The 17,500-nt window shown below is 41.4% G+C and overlaps 2 protein-coding genes across 11 annotated transcripts in view; one reads left to right on the plus strand and one right to left on the minus strand.

Moving 5' to 3' along the window:
* Nucleotides 1-4,934, minus strand: part of med17 (mediator complex subunit 17) — a 12,805-nt gene extending 7,871 nt beyond the window's left edge. The window contains exons 1-6 of one of the 2 annotated variants that reach the window (XM_032510068.1): nucleotides 4,557-4,934; nucleotides 3,084-3,328; nucleotides 2,264-2,427; nucleotides 1,870-2,089; nucleotides 1,584-1,720; nucleotides 1,202-1,283 (exon numbers count right to left, since the gene is read on the minus strand). In XM_032510068.1, the coding sequence (XP_032365959.1) occupies nucleotides 1,202-1,283; nucleotides 1,584-1,720; nucleotides 1,870-2,089; nucleotides 2,264-2,427; nucleotides 3,084-3,318 (838 nt within the window). In that variant the 5' untranslated portion in view covers nucleotides 3,319-3,328; nucleotides 4,557-4,934. The remainder of the gene's footprint in view (nucleotides 1-1,201; nucleotides 1,284-1,583; nucleotides 1,721-1,869; nucleotides 2,090-2,263; nucleotides 2,428-3,083; nucleotides 3,329-4,556) is intronic. The other variant, XM_032510066.1, reaches the window with a different exon arrangement.
* A 1,829-nt stretch (nucleotides 4,935-6,763) lies between these two features.
* Nucleotides 6,764-17,500, plus strand: part of cep295 (centrosomal protein 295) — a 21,697-nt gene continuing 10,960 nt past the window's right edge. For 2 of the 9 annotated variants that reach the window (XM_032509621.1, XM_032509625.1), the window contains exons 1-15: nucleotides 6,764-7,186; nucleotides 9,059-9,259; nucleotides 9,546-9,670; nucleotides 9,769-9,862; nucleotides 10,146-10,259; nucleotides 10,352-10,492; nucleotides 10,960-11,143; nucleotides 11,339-11,518; nucleotides 11,808-12,044; nucleotides 12,768-12,862; nucleotides 13,500-13,712; nucleotides 13,882-13,958; nucleotides 14,221-15,238; nucleotides 16,517-16,700; nucleotides 17,073-17,261. In XM_032509621.1, coding sequence (XP_032365512.1) covers nucleotides 7,088-7,186; nucleotides 9,059-9,259; nucleotides 9,546-9,670; nucleotides 9,769-9,862; nucleotides 10,146-10,259; nucleotides 10,352-10,492; nucleotides 10,960-11,143; nucleotides 11,339-11,518; nucleotides 11,808-12,044; nucleotides 12,768-12,862; nucleotides 13,500-13,712; nucleotides 13,882-13,958; nucleotides 14,221-15,238; nucleotides 16,517-16,700; nucleotides 17,073-17,261 — 3,151 coding nt within the window. In that variant the 5' untranslated portion in view covers nucleotides 6,764-7,087. The remainder of the gene's footprint in view (nucleotides 7,187-9,058; nucleotides 9,260-9,545; nucleotides 9,671-9,768; nucleotides 9,863-10,145; nucleotides 10,260-10,351; nucleotides 10,493-10,959; nucleotides 11,144-11,338; nucleotides 11,519-11,807; nucleotides 12,045-12,767; nucleotides 12,863-13,499; nucleotides 13,713-13,881; nucleotides 13,959-14,220; nucleotides 15,239-16,516; nucleotides 16,701-17,072; nucleotides 17,262-17,500) is intronic. The other 7 variants (XM_032509636.1, XM_032509635.1, XM_032509634.1 and 4 more) reach the window with 7 other exon arrangements.

Here is a 17,500-nt window from a genome sequence, read left to right on the forward strand (position 1 = left end):
GAAGAGACAAAGATAATGAGACAAAAGTCACCGGAAAGCTAAGACGAGGAAATACGACAAAGGTGGTTTAGCGCTTGGCTTCACTGTGACTAGAGTTGGAGAAGAGGAAAGAGGTGTTGTGTGCGTGCTGTGTGCGTGCTGTGTGTGTGCTGTGTGGGTGTGGTCTGTGGTGTGCTGGGTGTGTGTGGTGTGCTGTTGTGGTGCTGTGTGTGTGGTGTGCTGTGTGTGTGGGTGTGTGGGGTGGGTGTGTGTGGTGTGTTGGTGTGTGTGTTTTGTGTGCTGTGGGTGTGTGCTGTGTGGTGTGTGCTGTGTGTGTGCTGTGTGTGTGTGTGGTGTGTGGGTTGTGTGTGCTGTTGGTGTGTGTGTGGTGGTGGTGTGTGCTGTGTGTGGCTGTGGTGTGCTGTGTGTGTGTGCTGTGTGTGTGTGCTGTGGGGTGTGTGTGTGCTGTGGTGTGTGTGTGTGGTGTGTGTGGTGTGTGCGTGTGGTGTGTGGTGTGTGGTGTGGTGCTGTGTCTAAAAATGCTCGCAGCGGACAGCATGAAGCCAAATAAATTAGCGCGTCACAAATACGTTACACCCAATCACGCGATAAGCCGCTAGAGTTTTTTCAGCGAAAACGTGCTGAATATTGCCAAATGTATGCAGAGGGATAGTCCGGTGGGGAGTGGGGGGGGCGCGAATCGTTTTCTTCTTGCTAGGGGGGGCGTAACAGAAAATAATTGAGAAGCACTGCCTTAGAGTGTAAGGCCTGTTGGAAGACGTGCAATGCCATGTCGTCTTTCTTTCTTGTTTATTGGTTTTTTACCCTTGTGTTGTCTTCCCATCAACCGTGAACAAAACCTGTTTTGGTCACTTTTTTTTTTTTCAACATTACCATCGCTTTTTTCCGACATTTTTTCAAGTTTTTCCAATGATGTGGGTGCTTTTTGGAGTTTTTTGATATTTTTAATATTGACGTTTTCGGCGCTTATTTTGAAGGCCCATTTTTTGAGACAATTTTCATTTATTTTTTTCACTGAAAACGGGTCAAATTTGACCCGAGGACAACACGAGGGTTAAAACATCGAGGCCAGGGCAATAAAGACGAAAAATAGTCTTTGGCTAAATCGGTTATTTTATAACCCATGCATAATTGAGTGTTTTAATTTGCATTGACCCCTTCCTAAATAAACTGAATTTTAACTCTGGGTATTGAACCCTACCGGCTTTGGTTTTTGGCGGTCTTCTGAACAGGTTGACGGTTCCCAGGTCACCGATGTCTGGAGCTTGTTTCTGGATGGACACCTGAAGACATAAACAGTACTCAACTATTACAACTACATGTTCCTGAAATCTTAAAAAAACAAAAACAAAGGGTATATTATAGGTGACAGTTGAATGGAAATGTTAAACAGATAAAAAGAGATGTAGCTGTGTGTTTCCGTGTCTACCAAAGTGGCAGATGGCTTCATGATTTTACACGCAACTGAGAAAAAATGACCAGTATTTGGCAGGTGCTAATTTCAGACCTTGTTACACCGAATAGAGAAGACTGTATTCCAATAAAATGTGCCATTGTGGAGAGATGTTTTGTTTTCCTCTCACCTTAATATAAGCAGATCCCTCCAAATCACTGGGGATCTGGACATCAAGCGGGCAGTAGTCCTCCGGGATCTTTTTATCCAGATCAATGTCTGTGTTCTTGATCACCTCAAACGTGCCATGGTGAGGAAACAGGGAACCTGCATGGGTAGAAAGTCAAAACATGTTAGATTGGGATTGGAATACAAGTTCAAAGTGTCCTCACGTTACTTTGTAGAACACAACAGGACATCTATGTTTTGTAAAAAAGCCTTTCACAGATTTGAGTTCACATTAGAGGCTTTCTCACCTGCGCTCCGGTAGCTGAGGTCTCCCAGGATCTTGTCTCCCACTTTGCGTAGTTTCCACTGGGAGCGGAGTCGCAGCAGCTCCGAGTTGAAGTCCCTCTGCCGCCTGTTCTCCAGGTTCTCTGCTACTGACTTGGAGAGCTTCTCTGCTCCCTTCAGGAGGAGCTGTGCTGCCGTGCCCAAGGATTTCTTTTTACTTATCAGCTGGAACACCTGGGGGGTCTGCACGAGGGCAAAAAAAAACAAAAAACAGAGAAGGTGCAAAGATCTCCATGAGAACGTCGTCACGTTTCATTAGAGTTGCAGTCACACTTGGGTATTATCTGTAAGATCTTTATTCACCCTCCTATAGATGTTAAGTGATGGTAGTTATAGTGATATTCTTTAACAGTTTACCTTGCCAGCTGCTGGATCCTGAGACACCGGGTCTAAGGCCATGAACTTCTTCTCCTTCACCACGCTGAGCACATCGTGGAGCACACACATCTCCGTCAGGGCGCTGCGCAGGTTGTTACGCACCGAGTCCCAGGGCCAAAGAGAAGGCTGAAACTTCACCGTGCCTGTGTAAGAAAACCGCTGATTAGACTGGTATGTTAAGCAGAGTCTCTTTACCTTATTGTGTTTTCATTATTTAACAAAATGTTCTTACTTAGTCTTGATGTAAAAAGCCCTTAAAGCCCATGTTGCAAGTTAACCACCACTGTTGATTATTGGGTACAAAAAGCACTCAAGATATGTATATCATTTTTAAAAATACAATGGATAACAGTTCAAATATTAACTTCCAACAAGCAAATTGCATAAATTCGTTGCAAAATTAAACCTGCAACATGGGCTTTAACTTCCTGGTTGTTCCTTTTTATTTTTATTAATTAAACTATCAACTTAATGTTCCACCTTTAAGACAAAGGGACATGCAGCTGAATACACCGTTTGTTGGAGGAAGGTTGTGAAACGTGTTTTTCCAATTTGAAAACTAAATAAACTTGCGTTGGTAAACAATAATAGAAAATATAAGAAAAAGGCTACATTACAAACATCTGAATTTTAATCTACTTTTCTTTAAATTTATGAACTTCCCTCACTGTGTGCGCTTGCTAGCAAGCAATCAAATTAGCTCATTTTTTTCTTATCTCAAATCCATTTCTCAAAAATAGTTAATCAGCGATGGATCAATCTGGCTGTAAAAGTCTCTTCTTTCTCTAGAGCCCGGTACCTTCTTCTTCTTCCGGCTCCTGCTTGCTCCACTCGCGGTCCCTGGGTTCGCCCTCCGTCCCGTCCCCCTCGGAGTCAGACCCCTGGCTGAAGTCAATTCTTTGTGCCAACTTTGCCAAGTTCTGCGACATGGACAGAGGGGGGACGTAGGTTTCTGTCCCGTCCAGGGCCACTTCCTGCACCTGCTTCTCACAGGAAGACTCAATGCTGACCCGTACTGCTGGACCCCCAGACATGATGACGAGGCTGATGATAGTCGGAAACACAGTGGAGCACAAATCAACTTATTAAATAAGTGGATCTCTAAATCTTCTTTGACATATTTTAAAGCCAGTTTGAATAAGTAGACCAAAGACAAACTCACTTCAGAAAATGTTTACGATAAAAAGAAGATGCACAAACCACAAAAACAGACACAAAAACACAACAGATCTGCATAAGTGGACTTGATATCCAATCAGAAAAAAAATGTATTTTACCACCTCAAAACCTAAAATGTAAATAGTCATATTTAGTCATCTACTTTAACTTTAGACTAGGATCTTTTAATGCTTTTTAAGAACTTTTCGGGACCTGCTTCATACTTTTTGCCCGTACTCCACTACATCTCAGAGGCAAATATTGTATTTTTTTAACTTCACTACATTTGTCTGACAGCTTTAGTTACTTCTCAGATGACAGTTGTTTTTTTTTTACCCCCTTTCTGTCCAGTGAAAACCACGTATCTCCAGATGTGTTGATGTTGAATGTTTGTGATAAACTGAAGGATGAAGTGTTCCTTTATGTGTTGAGAAAATGGTTATACTTTTAAACTAAAAGTATTGAAAAAGTATCTTGGATCAGCTGGAAAGTGCATCGTCACAAAGCTGAAAACAGGGCTGACACCATGAAAAGTACAGTACAAAAGGACAGGATGCAACAAACATATAATGATCTTATACAATATGATGTATTGCTGTAGATCAAACTAACCAACAGTATATAAAGGAGTTAAAATGAGCACAACCATCAACATCTACAGCAGCAAAATGCAACTTATACATTAATGCAACAGGGATAATAAGCCAAAAACAACAAACACTGACGGGGAATATTATATATATATTATATATATACTGCACAATCCATACTTTTACTTTGTACATTTTATTTTGCAGACAATACTTTACGTAACATGTGTACTTTTAGTTAAGTTTGAATGAGTTTTACTGGTAACGCTGTGGTATTAGTACTGACTACTTCTTCTTTCACCACTGCTGAACCGTCTTCAACCCTTAAGATGTTTTCTTAATAACTGCATAAATAACTAATACTAGTAGCAGTGGCTGCACTAACTGCATTTGATTGTGTATTTCTGCGTGTGGCTAGCGTGACGAGCTAGCATTAGCTCCTTGCTAATCTCACAGGGTAAATAAAGCCACGGCGCCAGAAATAAAAGGCCAACGAGACCATGTTTTATTCGTGTTAATCTTACCTCTAGTACGGACAAGCTAGTCACGAGTACAACGATTATTCACTTCAGTTGAGGAAGATAAAGTGACTGATTTATTATTCTCTTTCTACACAGGAACAACTGCGCTCTCCCATAGACAGTTAATGGAGACGCTACCGCCCCCTAGCGGGAGGCTGCTGCTACTGCTACTGCTACTGCTATGGCTACGCTACTACCTTCTTGTCTCTTCATTCTTCTCGTCTTCTTCCTTCCTTCTTCTCCTTCTTCTTTTTTTGTTTTTAACGGCAGCGCGCCAGTGTTGCCAAGTCCGCTTATTTCAAGCGACTTTGGGCTTGTTTTTTTGTAAAGTCGCTTACAGATATTGGTATCGCGGTTTGCGGTTTTTTTGGGCTTGTCACTAAAGTGTGTTGCTTATTTGGGCTTGTTCCCAGCTTGTTCTCGCCGGTTCGCTCATCACGCCCCTTTCCCAAAACACTATAGACAGCAGCGGTATGTCCCGCCCACTTCCTGCTTCTAATTGGCTCTGACCCAGATGGAAACGAGTACCAGCCAATCAGAGGCAGCAGGCAGTCTGTTGTTTTCTGGTTAGGAAAACGCGCGAGTACGACTAATGGTGAGTGGACGGTGGAGAGTTTTTGGAGGAATAAATGCCCGGGATAAAGTGGGTGAAATACGGGAAGAAGTATAACAAAGACTGGAGAGAGAAAGGAGGAAAAATGTCAACCCGTCTGGGAAACAAGAACAACTCAAAATCACTGTGAAAAAAGTTTTTCAAATCCCATCAGTTTTCTAATGTAACTAATAGGCTCGTTCGAATGAGCCAGGTCTCGCAGAATCGATCACCGGCGATCGGCGCCCGGTGCATGCCGGTTAGATTTGTGTCCGACTTGATCCCGACTTGCTCTGACGCCTGCACACGTGGGCAACGGAAATCTCACGAGAGCAGGCGGCCGCAGTTCTGAGACGCGGCGGCGCAGTTGCTTTTCACCGACTGCAAGAGCCAGGCGGACCCAGAGCATCTGGGAACCGCCGGCCTCTCAGCTGATTTAACAGCTGATTGGTTTACAACATGATGACGTTTTATATAACTTTTTACTGTTTTTGAATCGGAGCGATTTTAATTGCTATTTGTCTGATTTAAAGACTTATTCTGTCCAGAACACATGTTGTGTGACTGATAGAGACGTTTAGAAGTCAAAGAGACTAAATCTGATCAGATCACGGATCATCTACAGTCTGTTGTTCATTAAAATCAGCAACAGATCGCATGTAGAGCACTTTGCCAGCTACTCTGTCATAATTAAAACAACTGGAGACTGTGTACAAGCTGATGTGTGGGTCTGATTATATTTTATTAAATCGGAATCGCACCACAGTGTTTTCATCACTTCCTGTCCAGCCTGAAGGCGGCTGGAATCGGCTGGAAACTGTCCGACTTTACCGCAGCTTTCTGTCACCGCCCCCCGCTGCTACCGCCTGCTCTCGTCCACTTTACAGGCGAGGCGCAGTTCATCTCGAACGAGCCTAATGTTAAAGGTGGTTTAACTCCCTCCTGTGGTCATTGTCCTGAAGCTCAGGAGGGGAAATAAATAAACTCTAGCCTACCGTGGGGACAGTTTACCAATCTGTCCTCATGGATTGTAAAACCGTGCACACAGTTTGATTTATTTTTCTCTTCCAGGATCTTAGGGGGGCTCCTTAGAAAAAGTCGCTTATTTTGGGCTTGTTTTCACAGGCCTGGTTGCGTATTTGTCTCGCAAGATCTGGCAACACGGCAGCTTGCCTCCTTAATGTCGCACCACTCCCACAGTCTCCACAATGGATTCCACTGAAGTCCTGTCCACGCAGTGTGTTTAAATACCTTTCTTTAACTGTATATGATAAATACGGTAACCCAGGCTCATTAGGAAGCTTCAGCTCACTCCACTATGTTCTTTACTCCTACTCCTGTTATCACCAATCGATTTATTTTTTCGACTACGTCCTTCCGGGGACTTTCTAGCTAACCGGTTTTGGGAGTTTAGCCTATTTAGGGGCTTCATTTTACTTGCATTTAATATATTTATTCTTTCTAAATGAAATATATTTTTTTGTTTAATTTAAATTAGGTAAGGTACATTGTTTTCGACGCACATTTAGTAGCTAGGAACTAGGAACCATGGTTAGTTTCGATTGGCGCGGAATGGCGACGTACGGCGGGCAGTTTAAACGACCGGATGTGACGTATGGGTCAAAAGCGTTCCCTGTTGTTTTTAAGGTTGTCAGGATTTCTGGCGATAAACACAACATTGTGTTGATTTGCGCTTCGTTTCCCAAAATAAATTCGCATTTGTTTTACTTTTTAAACTTTTTAAGATGGCTGTCTAAGTCGTAACGGTCGTAAATATCCGCAACACGATGACGCTAATGTAAACTAACTTTAGCTGAAATCAGCTAGCACGGCTAACGTAGCTAACGCAGCTAACGTAGCTAACGCAGCTAACGCAGCTAACGTAGCTAACGTTAGTTGTTAGCTGCTTTTTGGGAAATGTCCACATGCATATTGGAGGAAAATGAAGAGAAAAGTGGCTAAATTAAGACTGAGTCCTAACGAAGAGGCTCGGATAATACGAGAAGAGCATGAAAGGAGGAGAAAACTTAGAATACAGCAGGTAAGCTAATGTCAGATGATAATGACATTATAATAAATATTATAATAATAATAATTACAGCGCTTTTTCTGCTTCACTTTTTCTCAAAATTACGATTTAGTACGGTTAACGTTATCCTAATATATTGAGTTAGCATCTTAAAGGGATGAGTTAGCATCTCTCAATGTTTTGCGTTGGGTTTTTTAAACGTTTTTTTTAAGCTACCTTTACGAAAACGCCTGAATAGTTTTAAAAAGCAGCTGTTATTTTGAGACTGAATATATATATATATATATATATATATTTATTGTTATATATGTCTGTATATATATTTATGTGTGTGTCTATATCTATATATGTTATGTTGTTTGTATATATATATATATATGTATGTGTGTATATATATATAATATGTATGTATTGTGTGTATTATATATAATATTTATGTTTGTGTGTATATATATATATATATTTATGTGTGTATATAATATATATGTAGGTATGGTGTGTGTATATATATATGTATGTTTGTGTATATATATGTATGTATTGTCTATATATAAGTGTATGTAATTGTATATATATATATATGTGTATGTGTGTATATATATTATGTTGTGTATATATGTGTATATTATGTGTATGTGTATATATATTTGTATGTGTATATATATATGTGTATATATATATGTGTATGTATTATATATAATATATATATATATATATAATATATATATATATCATATATATATATAATATGTGTATGGGGTGTTTTATATATATGTGTATAGTGTGTGTATGTGTATATGTAGATGTATATGTATGTTTATATGTATTTGTTGTATATATGTGTATATATGTGATGTGGTATATATATATATGTATAAGTTATATATATGTATGTATAATAGTATATGTGTTGTATATATTATATATATAATGTGTGTGTATATATATATGTATATTATATATATATATATAGTATGTGTATTATATATATATATATGTGTATATATATATATTATATATATATGTATATGTATATATATGTATATAGGTATGTATATGTTTTGCATTAACGTTTTTTGAGCTACCTGAAAACGCCTCTGAATAGTTTTAAAAAGCAGCTGTATTTTGAGACTGAATATATATATATATATATATATATATAGTTGTTGAGGCTTTGTCATTGGTATACATTTATATAGAGGCTATTCTTGGTGCGCTTCCATCTTATTTATGTTCACTTCTTATGAGAAAAGTGCTGGTCATTACCTCTCCGTTCTCAGGCTGTTGTCTTGTTTTCTGTCCCACGTCTCAGTGCTGAGCGGGTAAAAAGGCCTTTGCTTACTCTGCTCCCTTTACATGGAATTTGCTGCAGAAGAACTTGAACTTAGTAAATTGGTTCCTTTGAGTATTTTTAAGCTGAGAATGAACTCTTGAGTTTGGACTCCCTCACATGTCAATGTTTTAATCGAGATTTCATTGTAAGTGCATATTTGTTTTTTTGTGTGTGTGTCTTTGTACGTATGTGATGATGTGATGTAATTTTGATGCCTGTCTTGGCCAGGTCTCCCTTGCAAAAGAGATTTTTAATCTCAATGGGTATTACCTGGTTAAATAAAGGATAAATAAAATAAAAATAAATAATGTATATTTTGCATTAAACGTTTTTTAAAGCTACCTATATGAAAACTCTGAATAGTTTTCAAACGCAGCTGTTATTTTGAGACTGAATATATATATATGTGTGTGTGTGTGTGTGTGTGTGTGTGTGTGTGTGTGTGTGTGTGTGTGTGTGTGTGTGTGTGTGTGTGTGTGTGTGTGTGTGTGTGTGTGTGTGTGTGTGTGTGTGTGTGTGTGTGTATATGTATGTTTTGCATTGACCTTCAGGTGCGGGAGCAGCAGCGGAACATCGCTCTGCAGATCCGCCGAGAGGTTGAGCAGAGGCGGCAGCGTGAGTTGGATCAGCTGGAGGAGGAGCTGAGGAAGGACTGGGAGCGACAGCAGAGGGAGAAACTCGACACCCTGCAGAGTCTGTACCAGGAGAGCCTCCAGCTTCTCGGCCAGGGACACAGGAGTGCAAAAGAACACGTAAGACAACATCTATGTCGCTGCTTGAACACAACACACCTGTTGAAGCTGTCAGCTCCCTTTTGGATTTTAGCCACTGTTGAGTTAGTTCCTCGGTGCAAACAATATGAATGAAAAGATGAATTTGGAGACACTGAAGGTGACGTTATCAAAGACAAAACCAAGGAGAACTTCTGAAATGGAAAATGTCAAGAAAACCATCACATGGTAACAACTTTACTAGAAGATGAACAAAGTGTCCAATTCATTGAATTCGTGTCTAGTGATTTTGATTTTTTTGCACAAGGAACCCAATTTGGCCGCCATAGCTCGGAGGGAAGAGGAAAATCACGTCAAAGCAGAGGAGCGGTATCGAGAGGCCCTAAAGGATCTCAAATCACAAAGGCTTAAAGATAATGAGCGACAAAGTCGGTAAGCAGCATCCCCAACATTTGCTTGAAAGATGGTTACATGTTTGAATTTGATCAGAATTAACTGAACAGTAAGTCTATTCCTTTGCTTCTCTTTAGGTCCATCAACGCCAGGAAGAAGGCACTACAGGCAGAAAAGGAAAGATCCGCCAAAGTGGCCAGCCTCCCACCGCCACTTCCAAACCCCATTCAGGTGATTTGCCCAATCAGTAATATCATTTACACTTTTTTTTCTGTTGGCCTGACCACCCACCTGGATTTAGTTGACTTTTCACTTCATGGTAAGAATCAGTCCGGCAATTTGTGGTTGCTGAAGTGTCTGAGGAATGCAGCCTTAGGCACAATCTCTCTATTTATCCTCTCAAGCATTGCTACCAATCTATTTTCTCTTATTCTGTTTACAAATCTTTCCAAGATACAAAGTTTAGGTTCTGTGTGGAGTCAAGGTAACATTGTCTTGTTTCTCGTCCAATCAGAGCATTGATTCCAAGAAGCCACATGTAGTAAAGAAATCTGATGTAAGTGCCTTTGCTGCGACGCATTATCACATGCCTGAGAGCACAGTGGACAGAGAAGAAGACACAAACCAGGTAATCCTCTGATTTATTGTATGCACTTAACCCCCATGGTTAGTTTGTCTCCCTTATTATCAGAGTTGTCTAATCTGCACGTGTGTCAACAGCCTAATGCCCATGAGGAAGCTGAGCTGGAGCTGAGGAGACTGCAGGACTTAGAGAGGGAGGAAAAGAGGAGGAGAGAAGAGCAGCTTGAGAAGGCTCGTCTCAGAGGGAAAGAAGCTCTGAGGAGGGAACATCTCACACAGGTACAATTTATTTTTGTTACTTGAAGAACAGAGACACCAAAATTGAGCATGTGTATCTGACAGAAGATTTGCTCTGTTTTACTCGCCATCATTGTTGCAAACACTGTTGACTGACAGCAAGACAACACCATTCACCAAAGTAAGAAGACTGACCTTTAATGCAAAGATTGTAGTGGTTTACATTGTATCACTAAGTCCCTGTTTACACTTAGTTCAAAAATACGTTTTGATGATCTGAACACAAGTGGACACATTTTAAAACCAAGTGTAAACAGGGTTTAATTATTGCATTTGTGTCATAGCAACAGAACACCAGTTGCCCAAAATCCTAGAGCAGTCCTTGACAGGAAAATGAGTTGGTACCAGAATAAAGCGTTTTCCCCTAAGCATGTAGTCTTGTATCAGAGTTCAAAGAGAGACACCAAATGTTTAGGGTGACTGTACCATCTCTTTTTATTCTTTTTTAGGATCGTGAGCGGTTGCTTGTTGAACTGGAACACATGCAGCAGACAGACCTGCTGAGGAGGAGACAGCAGGTCTCACAAATGCCTCCTCAGATCTTCCAGCCTCTCTATAAGAGACAGGAGACGAGGGAGGACTTCCAGCGGGAGATAGAGTTTGCCTTTGAGGACATGTACACTGGAGAGAGGAGTAAGGACTGTTCAGGAGTGAAGTATTTATCTATGACTGTGTTTTGTAACAAATAATCAGATAAACAAGTGTGTTATCGGATTTCACTACTTTTGGCTTTTCTTAAAATCATACAAATCATTTTGAAGCAGCCAGAATTTAGCCAAAGCTAGTTGTAGAGGAGCCTTATTAAACCTCTGCTGTGTCTGATGCCAGGGGTTAAAGGAGATCTGGTGGTCCAGCTGGTACCCGAGCCTCTGCCAGCTCTGTCCACGGGGAGCCAGGACCAAGAGCTGGACGTCACGCTGGATGAAAACGCCACTCAAGAAACAAGAAGCACACAACATGACACTGATCAGGATGCTGGAGGACCCGAGCAGGAAACATCTGCTCAAGGTAAAGAGAAGCACCAAATACACATTGAACCTAAATGTATTTGTCTTTAAGGGTTGTAACAAGATCTAAGTAAAAATAAAGTGCCAGTTACTTTCTGGCATTTACACAAAACCAATGCACAAATTGTGGTTTACTCTTCTACTGTATATAAATTAAGTAAGTTCAAGCCTTTTGCATTTACCAAACATGCATACAATCTGACTCTCCTGTGGGATGTGCTTGATGTAATTTTCTTGAAAAGCGTCTTTACTAAGCCAGAACTGCATTCAGTGTTTTTCTTTACTTGCAGTGGGGCCCCCCAAACCTGCTCCAAGACGGGCGTTGAAGAAACTCCTGGATCGCATCAGGAGCCAAAAGAATCAGTGGACTGACCACAGCAGTCACGTGTCTGCAGCCGATTCACCGACGACCGTCAGCGATCAGATCCCCGAGCGAGACACAACCATCGACACGGGCTCTCTGAGCAGCGAGGAGAGAGACACGCTGCCCCCCATCGAGCTTCCTGCGCCTGCCCACTCCCCACCGGGTAAGTCACTCACTGTCAGCAGCTGTAATGCAGATCATCTAGAACAGTGATTCCCAAAGTGGGGGTCGTGACCCACAGGGGGGTCGCGAGCCAGAGAGGGGGGGGTCGCAAGTTGATTTCCAGAAATAAAACAAAACTTTAAAAACGATTAGAAATAGCATGTGTTAGCCATGATTTTAACACAAGATAAAACTAGTGGCTAAGTTTAAAATAAAACCAAGCAAATAAATAAAAAGGGAACAGCTCTTTTGATTTTCACGCCTATAGTGCATTTGCGCGCAATGTTTACATACGTTTATAGTGGGGGGGTCGCAAGTCTCTTGCACCGTTACTTTGGGGGTCGTGGGCTGAAAGTTTTGGAAACCCCTGCTATAGAGGAGGGTCGTGCACAATGTGATACCTTTTTTTTTATATTTCCTTCTTTCATTATTTTCACATTTACCCCCATTTACACAAAAATGTATCTGGGCTTTGGCAAGCACTATACTATTAGTAATTATTAATGCGTTAAAAACATGTTATAAACGTGTTTTTATTTATATCTTCTTTTTTTCTTTTATTTAGTTAGTGTAATCCTAACTGTTTCTTTCTTTTGGGATTTGGGGATCTATTCCTCTTTCTGTTTTGTTTTCCAAACATACATCCCTGAGGCAAAAAGTTACACTACTTAATTGTTGTGAGATAATATTAATTGTGTTTTTTTTTTGTATTTAATTGGACCAGTGTTGGACACAAAAGAGCATTCAACTGCAGCAGATACTCTACTTCCTGATGTACTTGCCAACAGAATCCAAGAGTTTGAAGAACGAAGAAAAAGGGTAAATACATTCTCATTTATATGATACAGAGCAGGAACTATTTTTGTACATGTACACATACTGTAGCCAGGAGCAGGTAATCGGACAGGTCTAAATGCTTGTACTGTGTATCCAGTGACCGTTGTTAGACCAAATGAACATGGAGTTACATGCAGTGTTCTGTTATTCCTACTAAAACTGTAAATCACTCTTGTTTTATTGTTTGTAAAGGTACAGACGTTAATTTGATTGCTGTTGGTCGTTCTGCATTCCACACACTAATTACATCAAAAAATGAAGTTCTAGGAAGCGGAAAGTTGATAATTAAGTTCTCAGTTTTACATTACACCAAGGTACTGTAATTTGACGCTTTGTCAGACATGTTATTCTGTATGTGTCTGGTTCTATTGTATCCCAATAGCTTCATGCATTGTTGTTGTTTTGTTTAATACGTCCAGCCTCTATCTGAAGCATGAGTGGGTTGAGCAGGGTGCAATTAAATCTCCCTCTGAATTACAATTTGTTCCTGTTTTGAACATGTTGTGTTATTTGTTTGGGCTCTCACTGTTCAGTCAAGTTGCAGTGTCTCAACTTTTGTTATCTTTAAGACACCTGATGCCTCAAATGTCTTTTCTTTTCTTATTTTTTTTTTGTTCAGGAAGAGGAGCTCGAAAGGGAGAAGCAGCAGCAGGAGGTTTTGCTCCAAGAGCTGGAAGAGCAGAAAGCCAAATTGGAGCAGATGCTGCTTGAAGCCCAGCAGGAGAGAGAAGATTTGAAGGCTGTTGTGACACAGGGACTTCCTATTAACCAAACAGAACTGCCTGTCCATGACCAGGAAGCCACCTCGGTCACTACTAGTCTAGACTCTGAGGTAGGCTCTTTAATACAGTATCAAACATATACGAATTTAACCTGTTCTCAAATTTACTTTTTAATATCCCTGCCAAATTTGCTGTGTCATCCTTTAAGATATCATAAAGTGTGGTCTGTATAGTACAGTTACTTCTGTGATGGATAATTGCTACTTCTGCACTCTACAGCTGGTGCCTCCTGCAGGTGAAGATGACCACAACAGAAGGATTAGAGAATATCAACAGCGGTTGGTGGAACAAAACAGGTGTGTTTAAATCCTGAAAATAAACTACTTTTTATTGTTAACAATTCACATTCATCCCTTTTGCCATGCAGTTATTCTTTAAAGTATCTCAACATGTGAGAGAATAATTACGTACTTACTTTTACTGTCACTATACTTATCACAACCATTCCTCAAATAATACAGCTTTAGAGGATCTTAGTATAGGGGGTGCCAAAGCTGTACAGATTGGAAAGCCCTGTAAGGCAGATTCGTGATATTGGACTGTTTCTTTTTATTTTAGAGTTCACCAGAGGTCAGTGGAGGTGGCTCGTCAGCGCCTGGAGGAATACCAGCGAGCTCTACGAATTCGTCACAACATGGCCGCCACATCGTTGATATCTGCTGTTGGGCCTTCAGTCCTAACTCGCCCACGTCTGCACAGTGCTCAGTCTGTGCATCTTCCAGCTCCTCTGCAACTCCCTACAACTCCTGCAGTGCAAGAATACCCCCACACCAAATCACAAACCTCTGTGGAAGTTCCTGCAAGAGAGTCTGACATGTTGGCTTCACCTTCACGACTTCCTAGCTCCACTGTAAGCGTTGGCTCCAAGTTGCTGCCAGATGAAGTTGAATCTATTGCGAGCAGTCAGAGGAACCAGAGACCAGATGTCACTGCCCGGCTGACTGACAACATAATGGAGAGCGTAACAGAGCACCTTAAAGAGAGATTGAGACCCTCAGAGCCACTGCCTTACAAACCGTTCCCAACACATCATTCAACCGGCATCCCGCTCCAGCCAACCTCTGAACCCTTGCAAGCCATAAGCCCGAGTGTCACAGATGAGGCCACTCTGGTTCCAGGACATCAAGCGGTTATGCCTGGGACCTTGCTGCGTGGCTCCCTGTGGACTGGGTCTCTGAACTCCAGAGAGAGCGACGACATGGAGAGGCAGAGACGAGAACTGCAGGAGGCCCGGAGACGGATGCTGGAGCAGAAGGAAGTAATGGAGCTGCAGCAGAGACAGCAAATGGAAGAGAGGCAGAGACGAGAGCTGCAGGAGGTCCAGAGACGGGTGCTGGAGCAGAAGGAAGCAATCGAGCTGCAGCAGAGACAGCAAGAGGAAGAGTGGCAGAGACAAGAGCTGTATGAGGTCCAGAGACGGGTGCTGGAGCAGAGGGAGGCAATGGAGCTGCAGCAGAGACAGCAAGAGGAAGAGAGGCAGAGACAGGAAGAGCAGCGACAGAGACAGGAAGTGGAGATGGAGCAGATCAGGAGGCAAAAGGAGACATTGCAAGCTCTGATTGATACTGATGCACAAGTAAGTGAGGGGACTGTTACGGCCCTGGTGTTTCTGTTGTAGTACAGTAGACAAAGTATAGTTTCTACACAAAACAAAGATAAAACAGAAGTAATAAGTGGAACGATTCCTCTATAGCTAGTTAGAGCCTCCTTTGATTGCATGAGTAAACTCTGCTCAACGGCCCTTTTTAAATATATTGCGGGGTGACCTCTTGCTCACGCAGTAAGACCGTGCGCCCCGTGTAGGCTGAGTCCTTTGCAGCGGCCCGGGTTCGAGTCTGATCTGCGGCCTTTTGCTGCATGTCATCCCCCATCTCTCCGCCTTTCCTGTCTTTTCACTGTCACTATCAAATAAAAGGAAAAAGCCCCAAAAAGTGATCTTCTGTTTGTGTGTGTGTGTGTGTGTGTGTGTGTGTGTGTGTGTGTGTGTGTGTGTGTGTGTGTGTGTGTGTGCGTGTTTTGAGCGATGATGTAAAATTACCCAACCTGAAATGTATTTAATTAAAAATACGTTCCATGATGGTTTCTACACTTGAACTGAGCTCTGTGTGTGTCTGTGTGTCTGTGTGTCTGTGTGTGTCTGTGTGTGTCTGTGTGTCTGTATGTCTGTGTGTCTATACACTGAGCAATGATGTGAAATTACCTGACCTGAAGTGTATTTAAGTACAAATACATTCCATGATGGTTTATACACTTGAACTGAGCTCAGTCAGCAGGTTTACGTGCACACCGATATTCTACTATTATTCCTAATATGACAATATTCTGAATTTGATACAGGTCATGTAAACCTCATAGTATTTTCCAATTAAGACTTGGGATATTCCGGTATTATTCAGGTTTTAGAGGCATTGTTTGGACATGTACACAGAGCATTCAGAATATGCGTCTCAAAGTGTTTTCCCCACATGTTAATGTCAGCTCGGTGCGTTGCTCTGGTTTCTGTACACAAACCAACCAGCCAACTGTTGGCAAGTTTGGAGACCCAATAATAAAAAGAAACACAACTACTTTTGAATCAAATCATTTAATTCTTGGAAGAATTGGATGTCAGGTATAATAGTTTTTTGAAAATGCACAAACATTGCTACGCAAAATCCAGTTTTGCACGGCTACATGTAAACGGGAATATTAGTGGAGTACTCACTTTCATTAGCCATGTAAACAGCTTAGTCAGAATATTGTCTTTTTCGGAATTAGGGCAAAACACAGAATATTATGTGCATGTAAACCTACTGAGTAAGTCTGCGGTAATGTATGGGAAAATAACTTTTCTGGTGCATTTTCTTACCCACAGCCAGCTCCAGAGGCTGCCAGTGAAGTGTTGGTGTCAGAGAACATCGGTCAGACCCGCCTGAAATTACTTGCGTCCCTGCTGAGAGCGATAGAGGAGTCTAACGGAGGAACTTTATCACACCTAGAAGACCCTCGGAAGAGAGACGTCTCCTCTCCGCAACCGCCGTCTAACAGTGGCGAGACAGGTAACTGACACGTCAGATTGCACGTAGTTTTTTTGTCATGAAATTTCCATTTAACTTAAGAATGGAAAACCTTTTCCACTTAATTTATGTACCATTTGATTTTTGTGATCTAGCCAAAAAGTGCCATGTTGTCCCTTGCTGTTTTATTCATTACTGGTTATTAAAATTAATTGAATGGATTTACACATTTCCCATTAAACTAACTAATAAAACATTGTTTTTATACTAGTAGCATTTAAATAGAAAACTGTACTTCTGAAAAATTGATTATGTTCCACTTACATTACAAATTAAATGGCATGCACTTAATGTGACCGTAAAACACTGCAGTATCATTTAAAATTGTAGAGTTGATGTTTATTTTGTATTTAGATCTCATATCTCGGAGCAATGTTCCTGCAGGACCTGACCCGGTATCAGGACTCCTCCCCCCTCCTCCTCGAGCAGCAAAGCCCCCGGTGACCCGCGTCAGGCTGGGCATCATGGACATGATGACTGATCAACATGAGCTTAGTGCCATTCAAGAGGTGGAGACACCGGCCGACACCAGCCAGGTCGCAGGTCAGATCAGCGCCACAAACACACAAATAACCCAGATCTTCCACTGGGTACGTCGGTGCTGCGTTTTAGTTTTTTCCGTCCTCTGCCACGCGCCGTACCACACTGGGAGTCACCGAAGCGCAGTGTCTGGCATGCCCGACTCGCAGATTATAAATAAATAAAAAAGATTATAATCTCTAAAAATCAAACTACAAGTAAACATACTTTACATAGCAATTACATGTTTATATGTCTAGTAC

This window comes from Etheostoma spectabile, chromosome 3 (assembly GCF_008692095.1).
Source record: "Etheostoma spectabile isolate EspeVRDwgs_2016 chromosome 3, UIUC_Espe_1.0, whole genome shotgun sequence".
NCBI lineage: Eukaryota > Metazoa > Chordata > Actinopteri > Perciformes > Percidae > Etheostoma > Etheostoma spectabile.